Here is a 22,193-nt window from a genome sequence, read left to right on the forward strand (position 1 = left end):
TTGTGGAACGAAAGGGGCGCCTACGGCGTTCCGTCCAATATACGTCGTCTGTCGGCGGACCTCAGTCCTTGGGAACCTTCGTCGCCGGACCGCTTGGACAATGAGTACCGAGGCTTAGTGGACTTTGACTACTGCGCTCGAGTGGCGCAGTTGTCTCCAGAGGAGGATCCCGTAGACTTGGACATGTTACAAAGGAGGGTATTCCTGGAGAGACGGAATCGGTGTAAAAAACCACCACCGCCGCCGGTTGCGAAAAAGCCTCCAAATCCTTTTCTCCCCAAGGTCCACTTAGACCAAGAAACGCAACCTACGAGACGCCAGCTTCTGCCCGAAAGAACAAACCCACGGGACCATGCAGCCAACTTAGAACAAGATGGAGACACCGGAGACGGCGCAGATTCAAGATACAAGCCCGTGTCTGAACTAGTCAAAGAAACCACAAAGAGAAGCCGGGACCGTGTCGGAACCGAGGGCGCCAAAACCAAGGAGAGGGTGGCGGACCACAAGCCCAGTGTCAAAGTGTCCCAGATGAAGAACGCCTTTGACGTGCCAAAGAAATCCAGAGAGAGGCCGCAAGAAAGTCACTCATCACCAAAGAAAGGTACGTCGGAACGTTCTCCTCTGGCTTTCGTCACCGACATTGTTTCCAAAACTTGACTGGCAACCACTCCAGGGTGTAGGACGCCTCTTACGTGATCTTTATTCAGAGAAATTCGTGGATGTTCTCGATGTGATAATATAATATCACTGAACCAATGTCCGGCAATCGAGGTTCTCTTAACAGTCCTCCATCGATCGATCGATCGATCCATCCATCCAAAGCAAGCCACATCCCTTGCCCCCCCCCCCCCCCCCCCGACTCCATTCACACGTTCGTGGCATCAAGCGCCTCCGTGTGCGCATGTGCAGCAGCCCGTCGCCGAAACCCGCTCCAATGTAATAACGGCGCTTCGGGGGAGACAACGGGCGATTTGTTTAACCGCAGGTGATGAGAGCAAAGGGGATGCGCAATTCCGCAGCCGGCATCTTGACGAGGGCTCGAATTTAGAGACGGATCTCGAGCTTTTTGTGTGCGCGGGGACGAGGGATAACTGGAGGAACGTCCTGCGAGGAGAAGGGCGCGCCTAAAAAGCGGACACATTCATGTGTCGTGATTGATTGTCCTGGGGAAAGAACTGCATCGATTTTGGAGGTAAGACGAACAGCGAGGTGAGGGAATGTGCGTGTGTTTTTACTCAGCTTTGAGGGTTTTCAGTAGTGTTTAACGTGTCGAGCGGGGGGCTCCGCAACATCCGTTAGCTCGCTCGTAGGCTGGGCTCGGCTGGGCTCGGCTGGGCTGGGCTGGGCTGGGAAATATCCGCACTTGCGTCAGCTGCCGGCTGTCCTGGTCTCGCTCACGAGAGCACACGAGAACGCTCAGCGTCTTACATTGTGTGCGTTTCACCCCATTTTTCTTTTAAAGCACCCCAAATTCTACTCGCTTACTTTGTCGTTTATGTTCACGCAGCCGCACATTCGCCGTGAAATGGCCGTTCCGTTGCACGCGGCTGCTCCGAACGAAGCAGCCCGCCGAGCAGCTGCCGGAAGGTCCGGTGGAGCTAAAGTGGCGCACCGCTGAGCTCCCAAACACAGGGTGGCCCCCCCCCCCCCTCCATCACATTTTAACCGTCTTATAGTCATTTTAAAACACTTTATAATTGGGTTTAAAAGAACAGACAACATCTGGAGCGTATTAAGCGAGCACCCACCCGAGCCGACCCTCTTCAATGAGGTACAGTAATCGAGGATGTTAGCTTGAGTGAGTGGCTAGCCAGCTCGCTTAAAAAAAATGCTTCTCTTGTATTTTTATTTGACTTGTACCTCCATTAGTGGTTTTTAATCGCCACAGACCGTTGTAGTAGCGTTTAAATGTAAAGTAATTGATTAAAGTGAATGAAGAAAGCTCAGCTCTATGATGGCTAACGTTAGCGGCTAGCCAGCACCATTGTTTTAGCTCGCCCGGTGCAGATGTTGCCTCCATGGCGTCACAACTGGCGGTGAGGACGTAACCACAAAAAATGAAAAATAAAAAAGTCAAACGAGAGTCATTACGATATCCCATGTAGATGGATTCATCCATGCAGTTCAGATGATTAAAGATGATGTCCAGGTGAGCCCATGTGTGAAGAAGATGAATACTTGTGTCTTTAAGATTTAGCAGAATTTGGAGATTACTGCATTTCCCAAACTACCATTGTGTCCTGTTGTGTTCTGTTCTGAACTGCCCTGTCCTGTGTATTTGTTATTTCCTTCCTCATACAGTGTTGTGTGAGAAAAGCCTACTCTCTATTTCAAACCCAAATTATGATTCTTGAGTTTTCTCCTTCCACGTGGGGCATTCAGTCAAGCAGGTTGGATGTAAAGTGAGCCTGTGTTATTTGCCTTAGTTCAGTGCGTGAAAAGAGTCGAGAGTTGTGGCAGGTAGAAAACCTGTGGCTGCTCCTGAGCATCCAACAGAAGGACGTGGGGTTGCGGGAGCAACAGCCGTACTCGCCCGACGCTGATGTGGGCTCAATTCCCGCTCAGTGATGGTGTTGAAATGTGCCCCTGGACTGACCAGTTTGAGTCGTAGTCTGCCATTTGCCCAATGTTAGCTGGGATAGGCTCCGGCTCTCCTGCGCCCCTTGTGAGGATGAGCCGCTTGGACAATGGACTTTTACCGCAATTGACAGGCAACTAGTTCAGGGTGTACCCTGCCTCATGCCTGAAGACAGCTAAGATAGGTTCCAGCACTCCCGTGACCCTTGTGTGGATAAACAGCTCAGAAAATGGATGGATGATGTCATACTGATATCACCAAGATGTGATTTAGACAATTTTATGTCCAAATATGTTTTACTGCTTAAAATATGTTGATTCTCGACGTTTTTGGGGACACTCGGTACAGTAGACGCGTGGTTTCCGTGCTGCATTCACTGACACTCGGTCCGCGCGTGCGGCCGGCAGACATGTTACGGCGAGTTGTGCGACAGAGCAAGTTCCGCCACGTCTTCGGCCAGGCGGTGAGGAACGACCAGTGCTACGACGACATCCGCGTCTCCCGGGTCACGTGGGACAGCTCCTTCTGCGCCGTCAACCCCAAGTTCGTCGCCATCATCATCGAGGCCAGCGGGGGCGGAGCCTTCCTGGTCCTGCCTTTGCACAAGGTCAGCGTGCGCCGCGTGGTGACGGACTAACCCGCGTCCAATACATTGCGGGCTCACCATTTAGGACGTACGTATCCCTCCGTAGCTTTTGGAACATGTGCTTGATCAATAGAGCTGTAAAAAATGCAGATAATCAATGTTTCCGGTGTTGTGTTCCGGTTCCATCAATGAACGTGTGATTGTCTCACTTGGGGGGGGTGGGGGTGGGGGTGCCAAGAACTGAGGCTGCTGGCTTTGTGGTCTTTCCGCATCACGACTTGGACTTAATGAGCCGCAGCATTGCCATAAACTGAGACGGGGTCATCACTCACGGCTGAATCGCAATGAACATAATAATAATAATAATAATCATAGCAGACAGCACGGTGGGAAAACCGGTTAGCACATCTGCCTCGGAGTTCTGAGGACTGCGGTTCAAATCCTGGACTTTGCGTGTTCTCCCTGTGCCTGCGTGGCAACGGCTACAACTACAGTTTCTGCCCACTTCCCAAAAACACGCATGCCTGCTTGATTGAAGACTAAATTGCCCGTAGGTGTGAGTGTGAGCGGTTGGTTGTTTACATGAACTCTGCGATTGACTGGCGACCAATTCAGGGGGTAACATTCGCTCGAAGATAACTGGAGAGCTGCCACCATGCCGATGATCCGGATGAGGAGAAGCAGTACAGAGATTGGAATTGATCATAGAAGTGTGCAGATTAATGCTAATATGAATTCCAATGTTGACATTGGTACGGATGCACACTGGTTTAATGGGAAATTTATTTTCTAGTTGTTCATTTTATTTAATTTTTTTTATCAGCAATTCCACAATTTATTCCTAAATTGTTTTTTTTTTGTTTGTTTTGAAAAGCTAAGAAAGAAGTGAACTGAAGGAATTTGAATTGCAGAACACGTTCTTCCAACTATTCACGATGAAACGTAAATGGTAAAAATCAAACAAAAGTTTTTGAATCAATTTATGTATTGCGGCTCCCAAAAAATAATTTGAAAGGTTTTACAGTGAATTTGTTGTTGAGTGATATATATATATATATTTTAGCCTAAAGAAAAATTAAGACATATTCCTCCAGAGCACATACAATTGACTGTGGGATGCCCCAGGGGTCAATCTTAGGTCCAAATCTTTTTTTTTTTTTTTTTTTTTTTTTATCTGTACATGCTTTAATTTAGAAAACAACCACGGTGGAACTCCACGATTCGTAGGGGACAGGGACATCGCCCAACTGAATAGAAAAAAAAACAATAATGTACGCTAACTGCGGGCGGGTTCTGCTGTGTCCCGTAGACTGGCCGCATCGACAAGGTGTTCCCGACGGTGTGCGGTCACACGGGTCCCGTCCTGGACATCGACTGGTGTCCTCACAACGACCTCGTCATAGCCAGCGGCTCTGAGGACTGCACCGTTATGGTAAGAACCGACTTTTTTGCTTCGGGTCCGTCACGAGATGTCTTTACTTTATCTATATTAATTACAGCAGAACAAGTTGAACAACAGACAACTCTGAGCGGGCCCAAGTTTACAAATGTTAACAGATGACTTTATTAATGGCCCATAGATTTATGCTTATAATGATAAAGATACTAATACAATCAGTACATTTTTTAAAAAATGATTTTTCATCGAGAAAAATGCCACTTTTTCAAAACGTGATCTGTGTGTTTTTTTTGTTTACTGAACAAGTTTGCTCAGTGAGCAAAACCTCTTAACATAATCAATCAAAGCATCTTTATTTCATGTTATTTATTAATAATGTAAGATAAATAAGAAAAAATACTTATATAGTCTTTAACAATTTGATTGATTTCATTATCATTTATGACAAAAATATGCTACAGAGAAAGAAAATGCTAATCTAGTGTAGGCGAAAGTCATCTTTTGATGTTCCTAATTTAAAAATGTATGCTTGATTAATAACCAAAAAATGTTTTGTAGAATTAAAAAAAACGTATGCTTAACGAGCGAAAATGCTAGCGAATAACATCTTGTTTTGATTTTGAATATTTAAAAAAATCTATACAAAGTATCGTACTTGCTCATTTATACACCAAAAAAAAAAAAAAAAGATTCTTCCTATGGGGATTTTTAAAAATCTTTATATACTAAAAGAGCCAAGAACTGATGAGATGTCAATCAAATACAATTGTTTTTGTACAATTTGTTTAAAATATATGCTTAATTACAGATAATGTTAATATAGCAAATCATATTTTTGTATAATTTATGAGAAATATCTGCATGAAACCAATAACCTAGCAGCTGACCAACCGATTCCCATCAGGGCGATAAAACCTATATTAACACATACATTCTTCTCGATTTTGTGATACCGCCGTCATTTTTTTTTCTCCAGATGTGGTTTCCATTTTTGAGCTTTCGGTTGACTTTTTTTGTGCACGTTCCAGGTTTGGCAGATCCCAGAGAACGGCCTGGAGTCTCCCCTCTCGGAGGCGGTGGTGGTTCTAGAGGGCCACTCCAAGCGGGTGGGCATCGTGTCCTGGCACCCCACCGCTCGCAACGTTCTCCTCAGCGCCGGTACGCGTTTGATTTTGCATTTTCCATTTCTTGCATTTGTTATCTTTGCACACAAAATCTCACGTATGAACACATCCCCGATGTTTAGCATCTGAACGGATGTTGAAACTGAAAGAAAAATGGGCAAATGTTTTTCACTGCTCCTGTTGGGAATGACCACAACTGTGCCACAGGGCACGATTCTAGGCCCCGTTTTTTTTTTCCCCCAAGCATTATAGCTTAGGAGATCTTCTGACCGCCTTTGCTGACTTGAATCAGAGAGAAGCCAATGCATCTCAGGATTTGATCATAAATATTAGTGCTTGGGGTCACCCCCTAAAACCGGAATTGATATTCATGTTGTTTTTGCCGATTCCTGATCGAATCAATTTCATCTCTTGCGCTACGTATTCGTCCAAATTCAAAGTCCAACAAACGTGAAATCCTGTTGGATTATTTGAAAACGATCTGTAGCCCCCGTTGAAGTCCTGCTCACCGTTTTTTTTTAAGTCACAGACTAGTTTATTTAACGTCGTGCCTTTAAAAAAATGTTATCCTGTACAAAGATGCTCTCGCCAGGAGCAATAGCGCTGCTGTCATTGTCAGCCGAGTGGCGCGAAAAAGTGGAGGGTGACACAAGTGATGATTTTCATCACCAAGAAGATGCGAGTGTAAAAGCGGTTCAAATGCTTTAAATGTGGAGTAATGTTCTTATCAAACAGGGTTAAAATGTTAAATTGTTATTTGATCATCCTTAAGAAAGAAATTTCTCAAAAATCAAACTTTTTAGTTGAAGATAAGACTTTGGTGGTATCTCTACAATGATCTACTAAAACTTGCAACTGTCCGATAACGGAAACCGATTTTGAAATTACGACAAAGTGGTCCAAATTATATCAGGGGGCCAAAAAAATCTACCTGGCGGAAATTAAATCAGAAAGGAAGAAAAGTGCTGAAATTTGGCCCGATTCCGCACTTCCCTTTCGAAAAATCCGACAATCAGACCTGCGCTGATTTCGACAAATTCTGTCCCGATTATCAGCGGGTGTGTGTGCGCTGCCGTAGGGTGCGACAACCAGGTGATCATCTGGAACGTGGGCACGGGCGAGGCGATGATCAACCTGGACGACATGCATCCCGACGTCATCTTCAGCGTGAGCTGGAGCCGCAACGGCGGCCTCCTGTGCACCGCCTGCAAGGACAAAAAGGTCCGCGTGGTGGACCCCCGCAAAAAGAAGATCGTGGCGGTGAGTGGAATGACGGTCTGCGGAAAGCATGAAACCAGAAAGCCAGAGAAGGGATGGACGGTCTGTGGCAAATGCTGCTTTTGGAGCTCATTTCCATCGACCTGGCAAAATGAAGCTCTTTCTTTCTTTCACTTCAACATAGTTCGTGGACACTAATATGGTGGCAAAACACTACTTTTCGATTCGGCAGCGATTTGGCCTGAACACAAAGCCCCTCCCGGAAGCCGTCACCTTACCGTGGTGGAGTGGTTTTTGTGGCCCAATGATCTCCTAGGAGCTAAGTGGGGATCCTGGGGCTTAGCGCTCCCTGGCGGGGTCACCCGTGGCAAACAAGTCCCTGGTGAGGGACCCGACCGACAAAGACGCCCACGGTGAAAAATTTCAATGGATAATACGGGGCTGCACAGTTGCTCAGCCGGAAAAACGTTGGTCTCACAGTTCTGAGGTCCCGGGTTCGATCCCGGACCCGCCTGTGGGGAGTCAGCATGTTCTCCCAGTGCCTGCGTGGCTTTTCTCCGGGCGGGCACTCCGGTTCTCCTCCCACATCCCAAAAACGTGCAACGTTAATTGGAGACTCTAAATTGCCCCGAGGTGTGATTGTGAGTGCGACTCTTGTTTGTCTCTATGTGCCCTGCGATTGTCTGGCGACCGGTTTAGGGTGTACCCCGCCCACCTCCTGCCCGTTGACAGCTGGGATAGGTTCCGGCACTCGCCGCGACCCTTGTGAGCATAAGCGGCTGAGAAGATGGATGGATGGATGGATGGATAATACGTTACAAATATATTTGTTGGTGTTTCCATGCCTTCCAGTGGGGAGAAGATTTAAAATGTGATTTTTTTTTTAAATTTCACCGCATGGATCTTGTTTAATCACATAAATTGTATGAGTCACCTGGTGTATGCAAATCCGCCCGTGCGATTTGCGTTACTCAACGTCGCTCACGCCGCGGATGACTTGCAAACGGGCTAAGCGGCCTTTCCGTTTTCAGGAGAAGGACAAAGCCCACGAGGGAGCTCGGCCCATGAGAGCCATCTTCCTGGCGGACGGCAAGATCTTCACCACGGGATTCAGCCGCATGAGCGAGCGCCAGCTCGCGCTCTGGAAAACCGTACGTCACCGTCCCCGGAATATGACTCGGAGCCGCCGGGGGGCGCCGTCGTGCAACGTGGAGTCTGCTCTGTCATGTGCAATTTTGGGGATTTCAGCGGATGTGGGCTGCGTTCATTTTTCCCCCTAAAATGGGCTCATTTCAAATTTTGTTGACTTACCCCATGAAGTAATCCCATCATCTATTTATTGTGAAATGAGGTAACGAGTAAAATAAACAGTTATACCTATGCATTAAATAAATATTCATATATTTCATTAAATAACCGATTCATAAATCTGAAAAATACTTGACTTACAACTTTATTAAATAATTAGCTAGTCTTACATTAATGACAAAATATGTCATATTTTATTGCTTAATGAGTGTATTTTAATATAAAAATATTGACCTTATATCCTTTTAGAATGATCTATTTCAAATGCAATGTTTTTTTTTTTTTTTTTTTTTTTTTTTTATTAGAACAGTACCAACAATATTTGGATTGTCATTTTTGCTCATATAGTCAGAGACCAGTCGACATTTCTCGACTCACCGGAGTGTACCGCCCGTCGATGAAGAGGCCTCGAGTCGCGTTGAATAATAAAGACGTCACGCGGAGCGCGCTGGAAGCGGGGGTGGGGTTCATCTCCCAGTCGGAACCATCCGGTCCCCGAACCTCACCCCGCGCCGAGCCTTTCAAGTGGTCCCAGACGAGATAAATAGCGCTGTTGCTTCAGGAAGCCCGTCCGGTCTACAAAAAATATTTCCCCCTGCCCCCATTTTGTTTGAAAAGTAGGTGTCCATTTTGAGGTGCACTTTTAATGTATTCGACTGAATAGATTTGAGCAGAGCTTGTGGAAGACGCCTCATCTTTTTGGAGGGAGGGGCGGGGCTTAAATACAGATTACGGTACACTTACATACAGTATGGGGGCACGCCGCCAACAACGAGGCGCTCTCGAGGGGCCGCAAAAAGCCCAAAGTGCCAGCGCAAACAGCTGGCAGTCAGGTCCAATTAAAAAAATAAAATAAAATAAATTCCCCTTTTAGCGCTTCCACCTTCATCATCGTGCGCACTCACGGCCGACAACGTGGCGCTCGACAGCCGCCACAGAAGATTGATTTTTAGAGTGTAGATGAAAAAGTGTGGACACCCCTGCTGTAGACGTTCCTAGCTAGCAAACGTCGTGTTGCGATCGTGCTGGATAACCGCTGATGTTCTTCAATAGTACGGGGGGGGGGGGGGGGGGGCGATGCCAGACGTGCGTCACGCGCCGCCATTTTAGCCTTGCCCAGAAAATCTGGAAAACTGAAATGATGAAAAACTGGTCCACGCTACGTCTCCGCAGTTCAGTACCACATAGTTCTCAGTCTTTGGACATGTTTTTAGAGGCAAATGTGCCGTCAAAAATCACAAAATGAAACGTGTCACGTTTATTTTGCCGGCTTTTTTTTTTTGCATGCTAATTGTGCGTCGTGCCGACAGGACAACATGGAGGAGCCCATCTGCGTTCAAGAGATGGACTCCAGCAACGGAGTCCTGCTCCCTTTCTTCGACCCCGACACCAACATCGTGTACCTGTGCGGAAAGGTGGATGGCGACCTCCCTCCTTCAGCCTGCTCCTCCTTTTTCTTCATCTTGTCGCTCCTTCCTCAGGGCGACAGCAGCATTCGGTACTTTGAGATCACGGACGAGGCGCCGTACGTGCACTACCTCAACACCTTCTCCACCAAGGAGCCGCAGAGGGGCATGGGCTACATGCCCAAACGCGGACTCGACGTCAACAAATGTGAAATTGCCAGGTATCGACACCACTTTTGACCTTTTTTATTGCTTTGACAAAACCGTATTTAATCTTACGCGAGCGCCCGTTCTGACTTTCTCACAGCCAACAAACGGAAGATTGTCCTAAAAGGTCACTTTGAGCAAGCGAAAAGGTCACATTCACTCGCGGTGCTCCAAACACGAGGCACAGCATGCTGGATTCAAGATCTCGATCCTACTTCCTAATTTACTGTATAACGCGTACAGCAAAAGAAAAGAAAACATTGTACATGTGCTGTATTCAAACACCAAAACCAGCTCATTTCGTCCAACGAAGGTCCGCTAGCTCAATGCTAACATAAAATGAAAAATGGCATTGAGATGCCGCAGAAAGGAACATCGTTGCCATGGTAACTATAAACTGTTTTATTACAAACTGCTACGTCAACAAACACGGGCGCGTAAACAACATTCAACGCTATTTGCAGGCCTGAATTCTCTCTGCGAGATGGGGACAACCAAAGCTAAGGACTTACATCTGTTGTTGGGGACCTCTTTTGCCTCTTGTCCTTTTCCAAAATTATGTTGTGCATCTTCAAGTAGAGCTCACCGCTGCTTCGGATGTCGTGGCCTAATGTGGTATGACACCAAAGGTGCACGACTCCAAATTCGGATGCACTCACAAACCCCACCCATCCATCCATTTTCTGAGCCGCTTATCCTCACGGGGGTCGCGGGAGTGCTTGAGCTCACCCCGAACTGGTTGCCGGCCAATCGCGGGGCAATGAATGAAGGCAGACATCTTGGGGCAATTTAGAGTGTCAAATGGATGTCGCATGTTTTTGGGATGTGGGAGGAAAGCGGAGAAAAGCCACACAGGCGGGGCCAGGATTTGAACCCAGAACTGTGAGGCCAATGCTCTAACCACTTGCGCCACCGTGCTTTCTCAAAAACCATAAATTACAAAAAAAAAAAAAAAATGTTCAAACTGGGCAATATAGTGGGTTGCAAATGATGAAGCACAATATAGAGAGGTTCACTCTTAACTATATTTCAAATCAATCTTTTTTTTTTTTTTTTTTTTTTCAGGTTCTACAAATTACAGGAGAGAAAATGCGAGCCAATCATCATGACAGTCCCCCGAAAGGTATATTTTTGAAATACATTTTTACGTGGCAGGCCTCCAGTTGGAAAAATGTAATTTCTCAACAACCTTGAATGATCATTTATTTTCCCACTAAATAGAAAATGTCCTTCAATAAATCGTGAAATTGACGAGCACTTGTCGCCCCCGTCAGTCGGACCTGTTCCAGGACGACCTGTACCCGGACACGGCCGGACCCGACCCGGCCCTGGAGGCGGAGGAGTGGTTCGCCGGCAAGAACGGCGGCCCGGTCCTCATCTCGCTCAAGGACGGCTACGTGCCCACCAAGAGCCGAGAGCTCAAAGTGGTCAAAGCCAACGTCCTGGAGGGCAAAGTCGCCACCAAGGCCGCCGAAAACGCCTCCAACGTCCACAAGAACCTTTCGTCTCACGCTCCCGCGCAGCCGGCCACGGTGAGTCCGATTTTCACGTTTTGCTACACTCAGTCTGGAAGGATCCAGACTTTCTTTAATCCCGATGCCAATTTCTGGAAACCAATCCGCAATTTGCCAGATTGGGATCAAACTGGGCTCATTTGCATATACTCCCCCCCAGACACACACACAACTTTTCCCGACCCTGAACATGAAGTCTACTCCAAAAACTCCAAAAAAGGATTTTCGATTACGAAATCGAGGAAAAACAATAACCAAAAAAAAAAATGCTTGGAGTGTCATTGTTTTTAAAAGCAACGACAATTTTCAACTTTGGAACAGATGTCGGCAAGAAAAATGAAGTAGTCCACGCACACGATTAGCTTCCACGGGCGTTCGGCCCCCGGGCCAAGAGTTTGTTACCGCTGGGTTGTGCGTTGGGCGCTTGGCTGGCAACTTGTCGGGTCTGTGCCACACTTCTCTCACCAAAACTTAGTTTTGGTTGATTGTCCACAAGTGTGAATGGTCGTTTGTGGCGTCGGGCATTTTGGACTTTTGGTTCTTCAAGGGTCTAAAACGTTGGTCGTGATAAGGACTTCTGTTGTTCCCAACAAAATACGTCAGCACGCCCGATCTGGAAAGTTTTCCGCCATAGCAAATTGGATCAGAACCCGGGATAAAATCCAGTCAGATCAACGAGAGCGAGACATTTTCCACAATAATTCAGTAGAACTTTCAATATTTGAAACACGAGGAGGGAGGACTGACCCAAGGTGCCCATTTGTGGAAAAAATATGAATTAGACCAAATTTGGACCCGAGAACTTTGGGCCCAACGCCGGCGATACGTTCCCGATCCATTCAACATGTGCAAGTTTAGTTTTGTTTTCAAAGCAGTTGTAATGATTTTTCCCTATTCGCAGTCCGGCCCGGTCCGTACGGTAGAACCCCCCCCCCCCGGCAAATATTATGCCTGTTTTCCTCGCGAGTACGCGTCGACCGGGCCAGGGCGTCTCCCGCCTCTCTCGCCGGAAGCCGTCCGGGATGGAGAGAATGCAAAAGCAGACGATGCCCTCTTGGGTTTCTCCCTTGTGCTGATGTCGGTCGGCCCTCCGGGAAATTCGTGCGGTTGGAACAAATCCGAAAAGTTGTGGATCAGCACATATTTCTGCAAAGTTCGCGCCAGTCGACGACTCAACTTTTCTTTTCCCTCAGCAAAAGATGGAGGATAAGCTGGAAGAGGTGCTGCGGGAGTTCAAGTCCCTGCGAGACCGCGTCATCCTGCAGGACCGGCGCATCGCCAGACTGGAAGAGCAGATCGCCAAGGTTGCCATGTAAGTCCCCCTCCCAGTTCAAAAACAACGTCAGCCCCCCCCCCCCCCGGACCCAATTTGGCGCCGCCAAGCCGACATTCCAAAATGAACTTTTCCTCCCTTTCCAACACGTCCCCCCCCCCCACCCCCCCATTTCTTCTCTGACACTCAGACACAGACGGGGAAAAAAAAAAAAACAGTCTTATGTTTTAATTTTTATTTTTTTACATGTGATGCTTGTGTTCTCAAAGTGTAGCATCAGAATTTTATGTGTTGCCAAATATTCCGTTACGACTTCATTTGTGTGCAGTTTCATGCACAATTTTTGCATTTTCTGTCCTGTTGTACGTACATTCCAGGTAGAATTTTTTTTTTTTTAAAGGCCCCGCCCCCAATCCAGCCCTCGCCCGCCATTTTGTCCATCAACGAATGTGGAAGAACTCCTTGAAATATGTAAACCAATGTCATATTGGGGGTTTTCGCCAGGTGGGCGGCGGGCTTGCATATCCCGTGTAAAATGTTGTGCAAATTGTCGTGGTGCCTCTTGTCGCTGTGGAGGATTTTTGAAGTCCAAAAAAATGAAGAAACGCCAAACTGTCGAATGAGTTCTGGGTGTCGGGCAGCGGGACCACACACACACCCCAGCTTGTGTTTCACGCCACCATAAGACGAAAAGTTCTGTGCACATAATAAAGATTTTACACTTAAAAACAAACTTTAAAACTTCAGATTTGTTTTTTTTCCTGAAACACTTTTCTCCGTGCACTGCAAAAACACACACGCACACAAAAAAAAAACAGATTTAAAATACAGTGGAACCTTGATAGATTTTTTGGGGGGGGGGGCGCGTCATCCAATATAGCCGATTGGCTATATGCACACACAGTGATGCCTCGGTTCTCGACCACAATCTGTCCCAGAAAACGGTTCTAGAAGGGATTTGTTTGAAAACCGAATCGATGTTTCCCATTACGATGAATGGAAAAAGAAATAATGCGTTCCAAGCCTAAAAAAATTGGCTTTTAAGCTAAAAAAAAAATTGCTTTTAACTGCATAGCAAAAATAAATGTATCGTTTAAATGCTATGTAATCAAATTAATGAAAAAATATATTTATTTTTTGCTTAAAATGTATGCTTTAGTAGTAGAGTTCAATAGGCTGGGAGCGTATTGCTGTATCTGTAGCGACTATATATATATATACAGTCGGTCGCAGGTCAGATAGGGAGACCATCACTGAGCGCCCACACCAAAGTCAGACACGTGTACCACTACACCATCACCAACTGATCTTCACAATAAGTTGTTGCATGTTTGGATTCTTGAGGCCCGAGTGCGGTTAGCACGTCATATTCGCATTTGCAGAAGTGACGAAGCGGGCGAGCGGCTGCTCACTTGCGCAATCGATTGTGACTTCCTCCTCCTCGCTAACCGGAGCGCAAGGTGGAAGTACCTCGTGTATCTCAAAACCTCTTTTTTTTTTTTTTAAAACTCAAGTGTGAACATTTCCTGTTTCCTTTCGGTATGTGTCACAGTAGGCATGGGTAGCGTCATCGAGACTGACATGACTTGAACGCATCGTTTTGTTGGAGAGCCAAGGTAAGAATTTTTCCATAACCGGACATTTGACGACGATGGTCCGCTTTGGGGGTTTGCTGTACTACGACAGTATTGTACAATTAATAATTAGCGGTAGTCGCCCGTCGGTTTCTTTCGGCTTGTCCCTTTCGGGGTCGCCACAGCGTTCGCACAAGTCAGTCCCGAGTCTCGAAGTTACTGTGGCACAAATCGAGCAAGTCGAGGCAGGACTCGGGTTCTGCGAGTTTGAAGTCAGAAGTCTCAACTCTTAACCGTCAAGCCTTTAAGCAAGTCCAAAGTTCACGTGGACAAAAACCGAGTCGCCGTCGGTGAGCTCAATTTGGTCGTTTATTTCTTTGTTTGATTTCCAAGCACTTTAAGAACAACCGCAGCTGAAACCAAGTTCTGTACGTAACGGAAATGTCAACATAACATAAAGCAACTTAGAAACAACAAAAGCAATCACAAACATTGAAACAATAAAAACAAAGAAAGAAGACGCCAGTTTCAAACTATTTTAAAAAGCCAAGGACTGAAAATGGGTTTTGAGACGTGTTTATCAAAAAAAAAAAAAAAAAGGTTCAAAAGGGAGTTGGAGGTTTTGCTTTAGTTTTGGACCAACAGTAGAGAAGTTTCTAAGTTTCCACTCGGACTTTGGTTGCTCCGGGAGCAGCTGGTCGTCTTACGTCGGGGCAAGACCGTTCGTCCTGGGTTGACGCGAGGTGCTGTTGTTTTATCTTCATCCAAAAGATAATCTAGCGTCAGGGTGAATTAGCATTTTTCAGTTCGTCACTCTGTGTTGGTCCTCGTGAAAAGAAAATGTTGCAAAAAGGGTGTTGGCGAAAGAACATTTCATCACGCCACAAAACAAAGTTCCTTATGTGTCCTGTGTCCTGCTGCTTTGGAACCAATCCATTTTTTGTTGCTCTTTTCAGATGTCAGGTCTCAGCATGAACTGGTTTTTGGTTTGGTGGCTGTCAAGCTGTCTTTCAGTTTGGGTCTCTGCTGGTTTGGTAGGACCCACCACTGTAGAAATGCAGACCCGGCCGTCTCCCGACTTTGAGGACTCTGCCGAAGGGAGTCCAGGTGTGGCAGGTACTGCTGGATTATATTATGGCCAGACTATCCCTGGAACTGAACCTGCTGAACATCAGCAGTCTTCTAGCTCTTCTCCTGACATGGTTGCTAAAATTACTGCTAGCCCAGTCTCAATTCAAAGTCCCAGTAGTCCTCCGGGTTTTGGAACTGGAAGGACATCTTTCCCTGACAGTTCCGATCCTACCTTCATACCAGAGCTTCTTTCTCACTCTTCACCTATGAGCTCCATACCACCACAGTCTCCTGAGCCCTCAAAGTCCAATATCCAGTCTACGCTAGTCCCAGCCCGAAGTCAAAAGGCACACACAAAAACATCTACTAGTAACTCTGATCTTTCCAGTCCGATCTCAACACCACAGCCTCTGGAATCTGAAGCAAGGTCAGGAGCAAATTCCTCTCCAGACCCCATCCAAAACCACAGTCGTCCTCCAAGTTATAGACAAACTTCCACCGGCACCTTTACGTCTCTGGATCATTCTGACTCAGCAAGACCGATCTCCACAACAGAGCCTCCAGAATTACTGAGATCCAGCTCTTTCCCCGAGTCTTCTGCAGTCCCGATCCAAAGCCAAAGCAGTCCTCCAGTTTTTGGCACAACGGGAAGGACCGTCGCCGATCTCCCATCTCAAGCTCTTTCTACAACAACGAGCCTGACCTCAGTCTCAGCAGCTGCCACCACCGGAAAGTCCTTAAACCAGCCAACCACTCAGACTCCGGCAGCAACGGCGGCCCCTTGCGCCACCTCAAAGACACCACCCGTCGATGTGGACCAGTCGTGCTCCACCCGCGGCGTGGTCAAACCCTGCCTGATCACCATCGCCTGCCTGGCCACGGTTGCCACAGTCTTCATGGTGTCCACCGTCGTGCTCTGCGCCAAACTCTCCACCAAGAAGTACAAGCTCAGGAAGGCCGACGACGAGAAGGAGATGATGTTCATGTCGCACGTGCTGCTCCCCGAGAGAAACTACACCAGCGTTAGACAGCGCAGTCCGGTCTCCAACGGAGTCCTGGTGATCCCCATCGCCGGGGACAGCGAGGAGGACATCAGCGACAACGTCACCCTCAGCAGTTTCCTTCCGGAAAGCGACCGCTGTGTTTAGGAAGGACTTGTTTTTTCTGGGTGCTTGCGGACTCAACTTTACCGTAGCGTCGTTCGTTGGAAGCAGGATTTCATGCAACGGTTGGATGAAAGCAAAATTAAAAACAAAAAAATCATACAGGGGGCTCCTACTTACTGACACTTGGGCACCCAAAAATTCACCTATTTGCACTCCCCCCCCCCCCACCACGCATTTTTTATTTTTTTTTGGAGGCGGGGCAATCCCAAAACCACTTACTGGTGGTGTATCACTGCTTGTTTAAGAATTTTTTTAGCTTTAAAAAAATTCAACAAAATAAATGTTACTGTATTATCAATTACTGTAATTACCGCCACGCTAGCGCCGCTGCACTAACAGGGTCGCTTACAAAAAAAAAAAAAAAAACACACCAGTAAAAATCACTGCGACACGGCAGTAGCATGCTACCGCTAACAGGGCCGGACCGGTAAAAGTCACTCCCTCGGCAAATATATTCCACCGGTCTCTCTCTTACCTTTTCTGCTCGAGTGCCCCCTTGCGGCCGTTAGAAAAAAAAAAAAATGCACAAATTAGCCGCATCACCGCATAAACCGCAGGGTTGAAAGCGTGTGAAAGTCAGCACAGGCCAAAGACACGCCAATCAATAACTTTTTAGTATTCTCATTTTTTCTCATAACATTAGCATTCTCGTTTATTTTCTTCTGGGCAGCTCAGTGAACGAACGATTAGCGCGTACCAGTTCTCAGGTTCCGCGTTTGAATTTTTTGTAATCGGTGATAAGGAAGTCTACTGACGCGATCCTGGGACATAAAGATCTTCGGAATTCAGGCTTATTCCTGGAAGTTATGGAGAGTTTTGCTTGTATGGTTATGTATTTGCTCCGCTAAATGGATAAAAATCTCGTTAAGAAATCAAATCGGCAAAAATACTCGCGGCCATTCCTCGTAAACGTGTCATTCATGAGCTGATTCTATTTAATAAATCTACATGTACGGGGTGAGGGCTTCATCTACTGTATCCTGCTCATATGGCGCCCCCCGATCCCCCCCCCAACCCCCCTTCTCACGCAATGGACTCTTCCACCTTATCACATAGTGTTACGTTTTCCAGGTAGCTGACGAGAAATCTTGATTTGCGGGCCAATGTTTGTCTATGTTCTCAAGTAGGGAACCTCTACTGCATCGTAAACCCAGAAAAGAAGCAGAACCGGCCCATGCGCGCGTACACGTCCTTCAGTTCCGTGACCCGCGTGACGATTTACAACGTTAGGCGATCTTCGGTGCGCTGCTTCCTCAAAGTTGCGAGCGTCCGTGTTTACCTTCCGTGGATCCGAACGGAATCCGCGTCAGGCCTGAATCGAAGTCATTCGAAGCCTCGTGGGGTCGACTTCCCTCGTTTGTGCTTGAGCTGGTGGCGGATTCCTGCCGCTGTTCCGTGCCCCCCCCCCCCTAAAAAAAAAAAAAAAAAAAAGGAAAAAGCGGCGGAATGCTTTTGAGCGGCCAGCCTTGGAGGAGGCCGCCGACACGATCCAGACTACCGCTGATCATCATCTCGCTGATGACCATATAAAGTTTTAAATGTGGGACTTTAGCAGCTGAAGGGGGGGGGGGGGGGAAGGAAATCAGCCAGCATTTTTTCCAATAGTGTGCGCTCCCCCCCATTGCACTTTTTTTTTCCACCCCCCCCCCCCCATTCTGGAGGCTGGCCACACAGGAAACATTAACCTCCTCCTGCATTTGCCTCCGCTGCTTGACCTGACCTGCGGGCATTCATTCGGGGGGGGGGGGGGGGGGGGGGGCAATATGAGGGGGTGGGGGCTTCACTCAAACAAGGCCACGAAGCTGACATCACATCTGCAGTAGTCGGTCTGTAGCTGAAGATTTAGGAATTGTGTGCATTTGCACATGCACACGAGTATGAAAAATAAGGAATAAAAAAGAAAAAAATCGTCATGAAATAATGTAATTACGCGTATAAAAGTAAATGAAATAATCCATGGAATATATAATTATTACAAAAATAAAATACTATAAAGGTACAGCGAGGGATTGAAAAACAGACAAGGAAAAAGTATGCCATGCCCAAAAAAAAAAAGTCTAATTAAAATAAAAGTGATGCAGAATAAAAATATTTGGGGAAAAAAATCCTTTAAAAATCAAAATGTCAAATACTGTTATTATAATACCCTCTAATAAAAAGTAAAACGAGAAAACCCAGCTAACCATTGATTTAAAAAAAAAAAAAAAGATTTGAATGATAATAACGGTGAAAAGCTCTGTATATGTTCTTTCTGGGACTAAAAAAATGTCATAAAAAGTTCACCCTGCCCCCAAATAAATAGTAAAATAAAACTAAAAGAATAGTATTCTATTTTAAATGAAAATAAATAGTAAAACAGTCAAAATGTGAAATGCAGAGCAATTTATACTCCAGAATAAATAATAAAATTGAATCTGTAGTCAAAAACATCAAATATTTTTGTCTTATTTTAATTGAAATAAAAATCATTTAAAAATACAATTATAAAGGAGGTTGAACATAAAGTCATTTCTATTTATAAAATAAGACAAAAATTATATTCAGAAAACATAAATTAAATAGCCAAATAGGTGAAAATGGGTTGAAATTTAAAAAAAAAATATATATATATATATACACGTGTGTGTGATTGTCCAAATTTCTAACCCTATAAAACCAAATAAAATGCATGTATGACTCGACATCAACATCTCGGATGCTGCCCTCGTTATTTATTTACTGTGCAGGCTGCGATCCGGCGACGGATGTGCGGTTGTACACAGCAGGCCCGAAACCACGCAGACCCCCAGACAACCCCCAAATACTTGACCCCCCACCCCCCCCACCCCCACTTACCTCCCTACCTCCACCTCCGCTCACGCAATGTAAACTCCTGGCTAACAAGAACAATCTGTGCAGACCGGATGGGGTGGAGGTGGGGGGGGGGGGGGTACAGATGAAGAAAAAGGAAAGAGGGAGGAAAAGAGGGAGGGAGGGAGGGTGGGAGGTCTCCCCCTCGCTTTCAACGCCGTCTGTCTCGACCGTTCCAGGCTGGGAAAGCGCACGTGGACCACTTTGCCACGCTCGCCATTCAAGCGTCGACTTCGCCACCCTCCATCGGAACTTTTCACCCACGGCGACTCTTCTTCTTCTCCTTCTTCTTCTACCCTGCTGGCTGCGGGTAAGTTGTTTTTTTTTTTTTTCTTTCCATCCGTCACCCTGAATGCAGCACAAGAAGCTCAGAGACTGCAAAGGTACCGTGATGCCTTCAAGGAAGCCTCCATTGTGAGGACATTTGAGCTTTTTAGTTATAAGGAAGACATTTTCAGTCATTTTGACTTTAGTTTCGTAAAAAAGGATTCAGTTTGAATGTTTATGTGTCACACTACACCACACGAGCGTCTGTGTGTGTGTGTATGGCTCGGAAAATGATTTAAAAAAAAAAAGTGAACTCAGCCCCCTTGGCCGGTAGAAAGTTTCACTTGGCCCAGCGAGAACAGGGCCTAAAAAAAAAAACCCATCAAACGTCGCGTTTCAGCAAACTCGGGAAAGTGAAACGTCGCGTTACGACCTTACGACCTCAGCAAAAGCATCAAAATACCGCTTAGGTGACAAAAAACACACGGCTGCAATTTTAAGTGGCCTTCGTGGGGGGGCTGACAATTCACTCATTTGCCCCTCAAAGAAAGTTTTGAGGTCATTTCAAAAATGAAATTCGCCCCCATCACCAGTTCAGCCATTGAAACGGAGCGGGTGGACAAGCGCGGGTTCGGTTCCCACCCAGTGACGGTGTCGACATGTGCCCGGCGACCAGTTCAGGGTGTAGTCCACCACCGCCACCCTCGTGAGGATAAGCGGCTTGGAAAATAGATAAATGCAAGTCCATCTTGAGATTCTGTATGAAAAAGTCTCCAGGACCGATGCCCCGTATGGAACGCCGGGTCAGCCATTTTGGTTAGAGGGGGTGTGGCCTTTCGGGGTGACTCCACCCGCTTGCGGCCAGTTCAGAAAAATTCATACGCAGTTGACAGGCGCCTGCACGAGATGGTTCGTCTCAATCAAGCTCCTCATTTCATAAAATATTTGATACTCCTTCGAGTTCAAACTTTACAAAAATGATACATGATATGACTACTCAGGCCTGGTGGTGGGACCCACCACTTTGGTACTTTCTTATCGAACTCGCCGTGGCAAGGGTTTGCGTCGGAGCGACCCGATTGGTCGGCCGCCGCCGGCTTTGAAACATGACATAATTCCGTCATCACGGCTTTTCTGTGGGCGATGTCGCCTTTGAGCGCAAAAATCTGAGCTGAGCAGAAGAAGAAATCGAGTCCGAGTCGTGACCGTTTGTGTTTTTCCAGATCCTGGAGGGAAATGAATCTGGCTTTGTACGACTCCGCCGAGGGCAGCGCCGACTTTGAGGAACCGGACGTCGTCACGGCCTCCGTGGGCCCCCCGGACCGCCGGTCCGCGACTTCACACTTCCTGGTCCAGATGGTGGACTTCCTGCGGGACCACATGTTCTCGGTCCTGGCGGCGGTCTCCCTGCTCCTGATTCTGGCCCTCGCCGCGTGCGCCGTCGTTTTTCTGACGCGGCGTCGTCGAGGCAACGCCTACTACCCGTCGTCGTACCCCGCCAAGATGTACGTGGACCAGCTGGACAAGAACGGCGGGGTGAGAGGGTTTCGCGAAGTTCTGGACAAGAAAAAGGAGCCGGCGAGCGATGGGGACAGCGAACCGGTGGACTCGCACAAGCAGCTCCAGGCGGACATCGTGAGGGCGGCAAAGAGCCTGAGGACTCCGACGAGAACCTTGGAGGACGCCTCCAAGAAAGACGAGTCGCCCCCGAGTCCCGTTGCGGAGAGGGCCGGCGAGGCCGTGGGACCGCCGCCGGGGGGCGACGCGACAAACGAGCCTGGACATGAGTCCCGGGTGGCAGCCGCGGTCAAGGATCTTCGGCCTCCGTCTTTGCACCTTCACAACGACTCGGCCACTCTGCAGCTCATCGCCGGGGAGAAGACCGCCTTCTAGAAAAGGACTGGAACGCTTCGGACTGACGTCGTAGCTTTAAGGACGTTCACAACTTTTTAGAAGAAAATTTGGGGGGGGGACCACAGGCAACTAACATGTTCGCCTCACATCGCTAAAGTTGTAGGTTCGAGTCCCAGCTCCGAGAACCCGCCTTCGGGTTAATGCGAGTTGCCGGCAGTGCACGAATGTTTTTGTGGGGCTTTTTCCGCTCAGATTAATATTCATACGTAATGGAAGACTATAAAGTCTTTCCCTCATGCTTGCGGTAAAATGTGTCAAATTCAAAATAATATACAATGTAAAATAATGTTAAATATAATAGAAACGTAAATATAATCACCTGCGTAGTCAGTTTGGCCGAACGCTAACAAATACTGTGGAACACCAGAGACGAGCCTTAAAGCAACACACGCAGACAAGCAATACTCACAAGCATACTTTTTCTTTCTTTGTTTACATACAGCAAGTTCCGTCATTGTGGCTTGCGTCCATGTATCGCTATATGGATGTAAAATACTGCCCCCAGGTGGACAAAGTACACAGACCGGAAGGAGCAGCTCAATGTCCATTGAATTGAGTAAAAAAACAAAACATGAAATTCTTTGGGGTTTTTTTATTATTATTCTTATTATTAAATGTATCTTTTTCTAAAGTACACGATGGAGTACTTTATTTTTCCGAGTACACATTTTAGTTGATTTTGTGTAGGCTGAAGCTGATTAATACCATTCATTTGTTCATTGTTTTGCAGGATATACA

The 22,193-nt window shown here is 46.8% G+C and overlaps 2 protein-coding genes across 7 annotated transcripts; both read left to right on the plus strand.

The window, feature by feature from the left end:
* Positions 1-882: 882 nt before the first annotated feature.
* On the plus strand, positions 883-20,904 carry coro1cb (coronin, actin binding protein, 1Cb). Of its 6 annotated transcripts, none has more exons than XM_061801940.1 (13): positions 1,269-1,771; positions 2,106-2,149; positions 2,986-3,185; positions 4,474-4,596; positions 5,592-5,721; positions 6,766-6,947; positions 7,937-8,056; positions 9,524-9,628; positions 9,695-9,840; positions 10,892-10,949; positions 11,101-11,358; positions 12,534-12,652; positions 13,014-13,345. In XM_061801940.1, the coding sequence occupies exons 3-13, from the start codon at positions 2,988-2,990 to the stop codon at positions 13,234-13,236; spliced, it is 1,662 nt and encodes a 553-aa protein (XP_061657924.1). In that variant the 5' UTR covers positions 1,269-1,771; positions 2,106-2,149; positions 2,986-2,987; the 3' UTR covers positions 13,237-13,345. The 6 variants fall into 6 exon arrangements, with proteins under 6 accessions (XP_061657922.1, XP_061657924.1, XP_061657923.1 ...); XM_061801939.1 differs by lacking the exon at positions 2,106-2,149 and having other exon boundaries at positions 1,271-1,433; positions 1,508-1,771; XM_061801941.1 differs by lacking the exons at positions 2,106-2,149; positions 13,014-13,345 and adding exons at positions 19,454-19,584; positions 20,765-20,904 and having other exon boundaries at positions 1,272-1,771.
* On the plus strand, positions 20,778-22,089 carry tmem119b (transmembrane protein 119b). The gene has a single exon (XM_061801944.1). It carries the CDS (start codon positions 20,778-20,780, stop codon positions 21,432-21,434), a length of 657 nt encoding a protein of 218 aa, XP_061657928.1. The 3' UTR covers positions 21,435-22,089.
* Positions 22,090-22,193: the final 104 nt, after the last annotated feature.

This window comes from Syngnathoides biaculeatus, chromosome 17, assembly GCF_019802595.1.
Source record: "Syngnathoides biaculeatus isolate LvHL_M chromosome 17, ASM1980259v1, whole genome shotgun sequence".
NCBI lineage: Eukaryota > Metazoa > Chordata > Actinopteri > Syngnathiformes > Syngnathidae > Syngnathoides > Syngnathoides biaculeatus.

Bases quoted from the DNA above. Each gene is read 5' to 3' on its own strand.
- tmem119b (XM_061801944.1), top strand. From the start codon at position 20,778: ATGAATCTGGCTTTGTACGACTCCGCCGAGGGCAGCGCCGACTTTGAG.
- coro1cb (XM_061801938.1), top strand. From the start codon at position 2,988: ATGTTACGGCGAGTTGTGCGACAGAGCAAGTTCCGCCACGTCTTCGGC. The intron at 3,186-4,473 runs GTCAGCGTGCGC...TGTGTCCCGTAG, and splicing joins TGGTCCTGCCTTTGCACAAG to ACTGGCCGCATCGACAAGGT. The intron at 8,057-9,523 runs GTACGTCACCGT...TCGTGCCGACAG, and splicing joins AGCTCGCGCTCTGGAAAACC to GACAACATGGAGGAGCCCAT.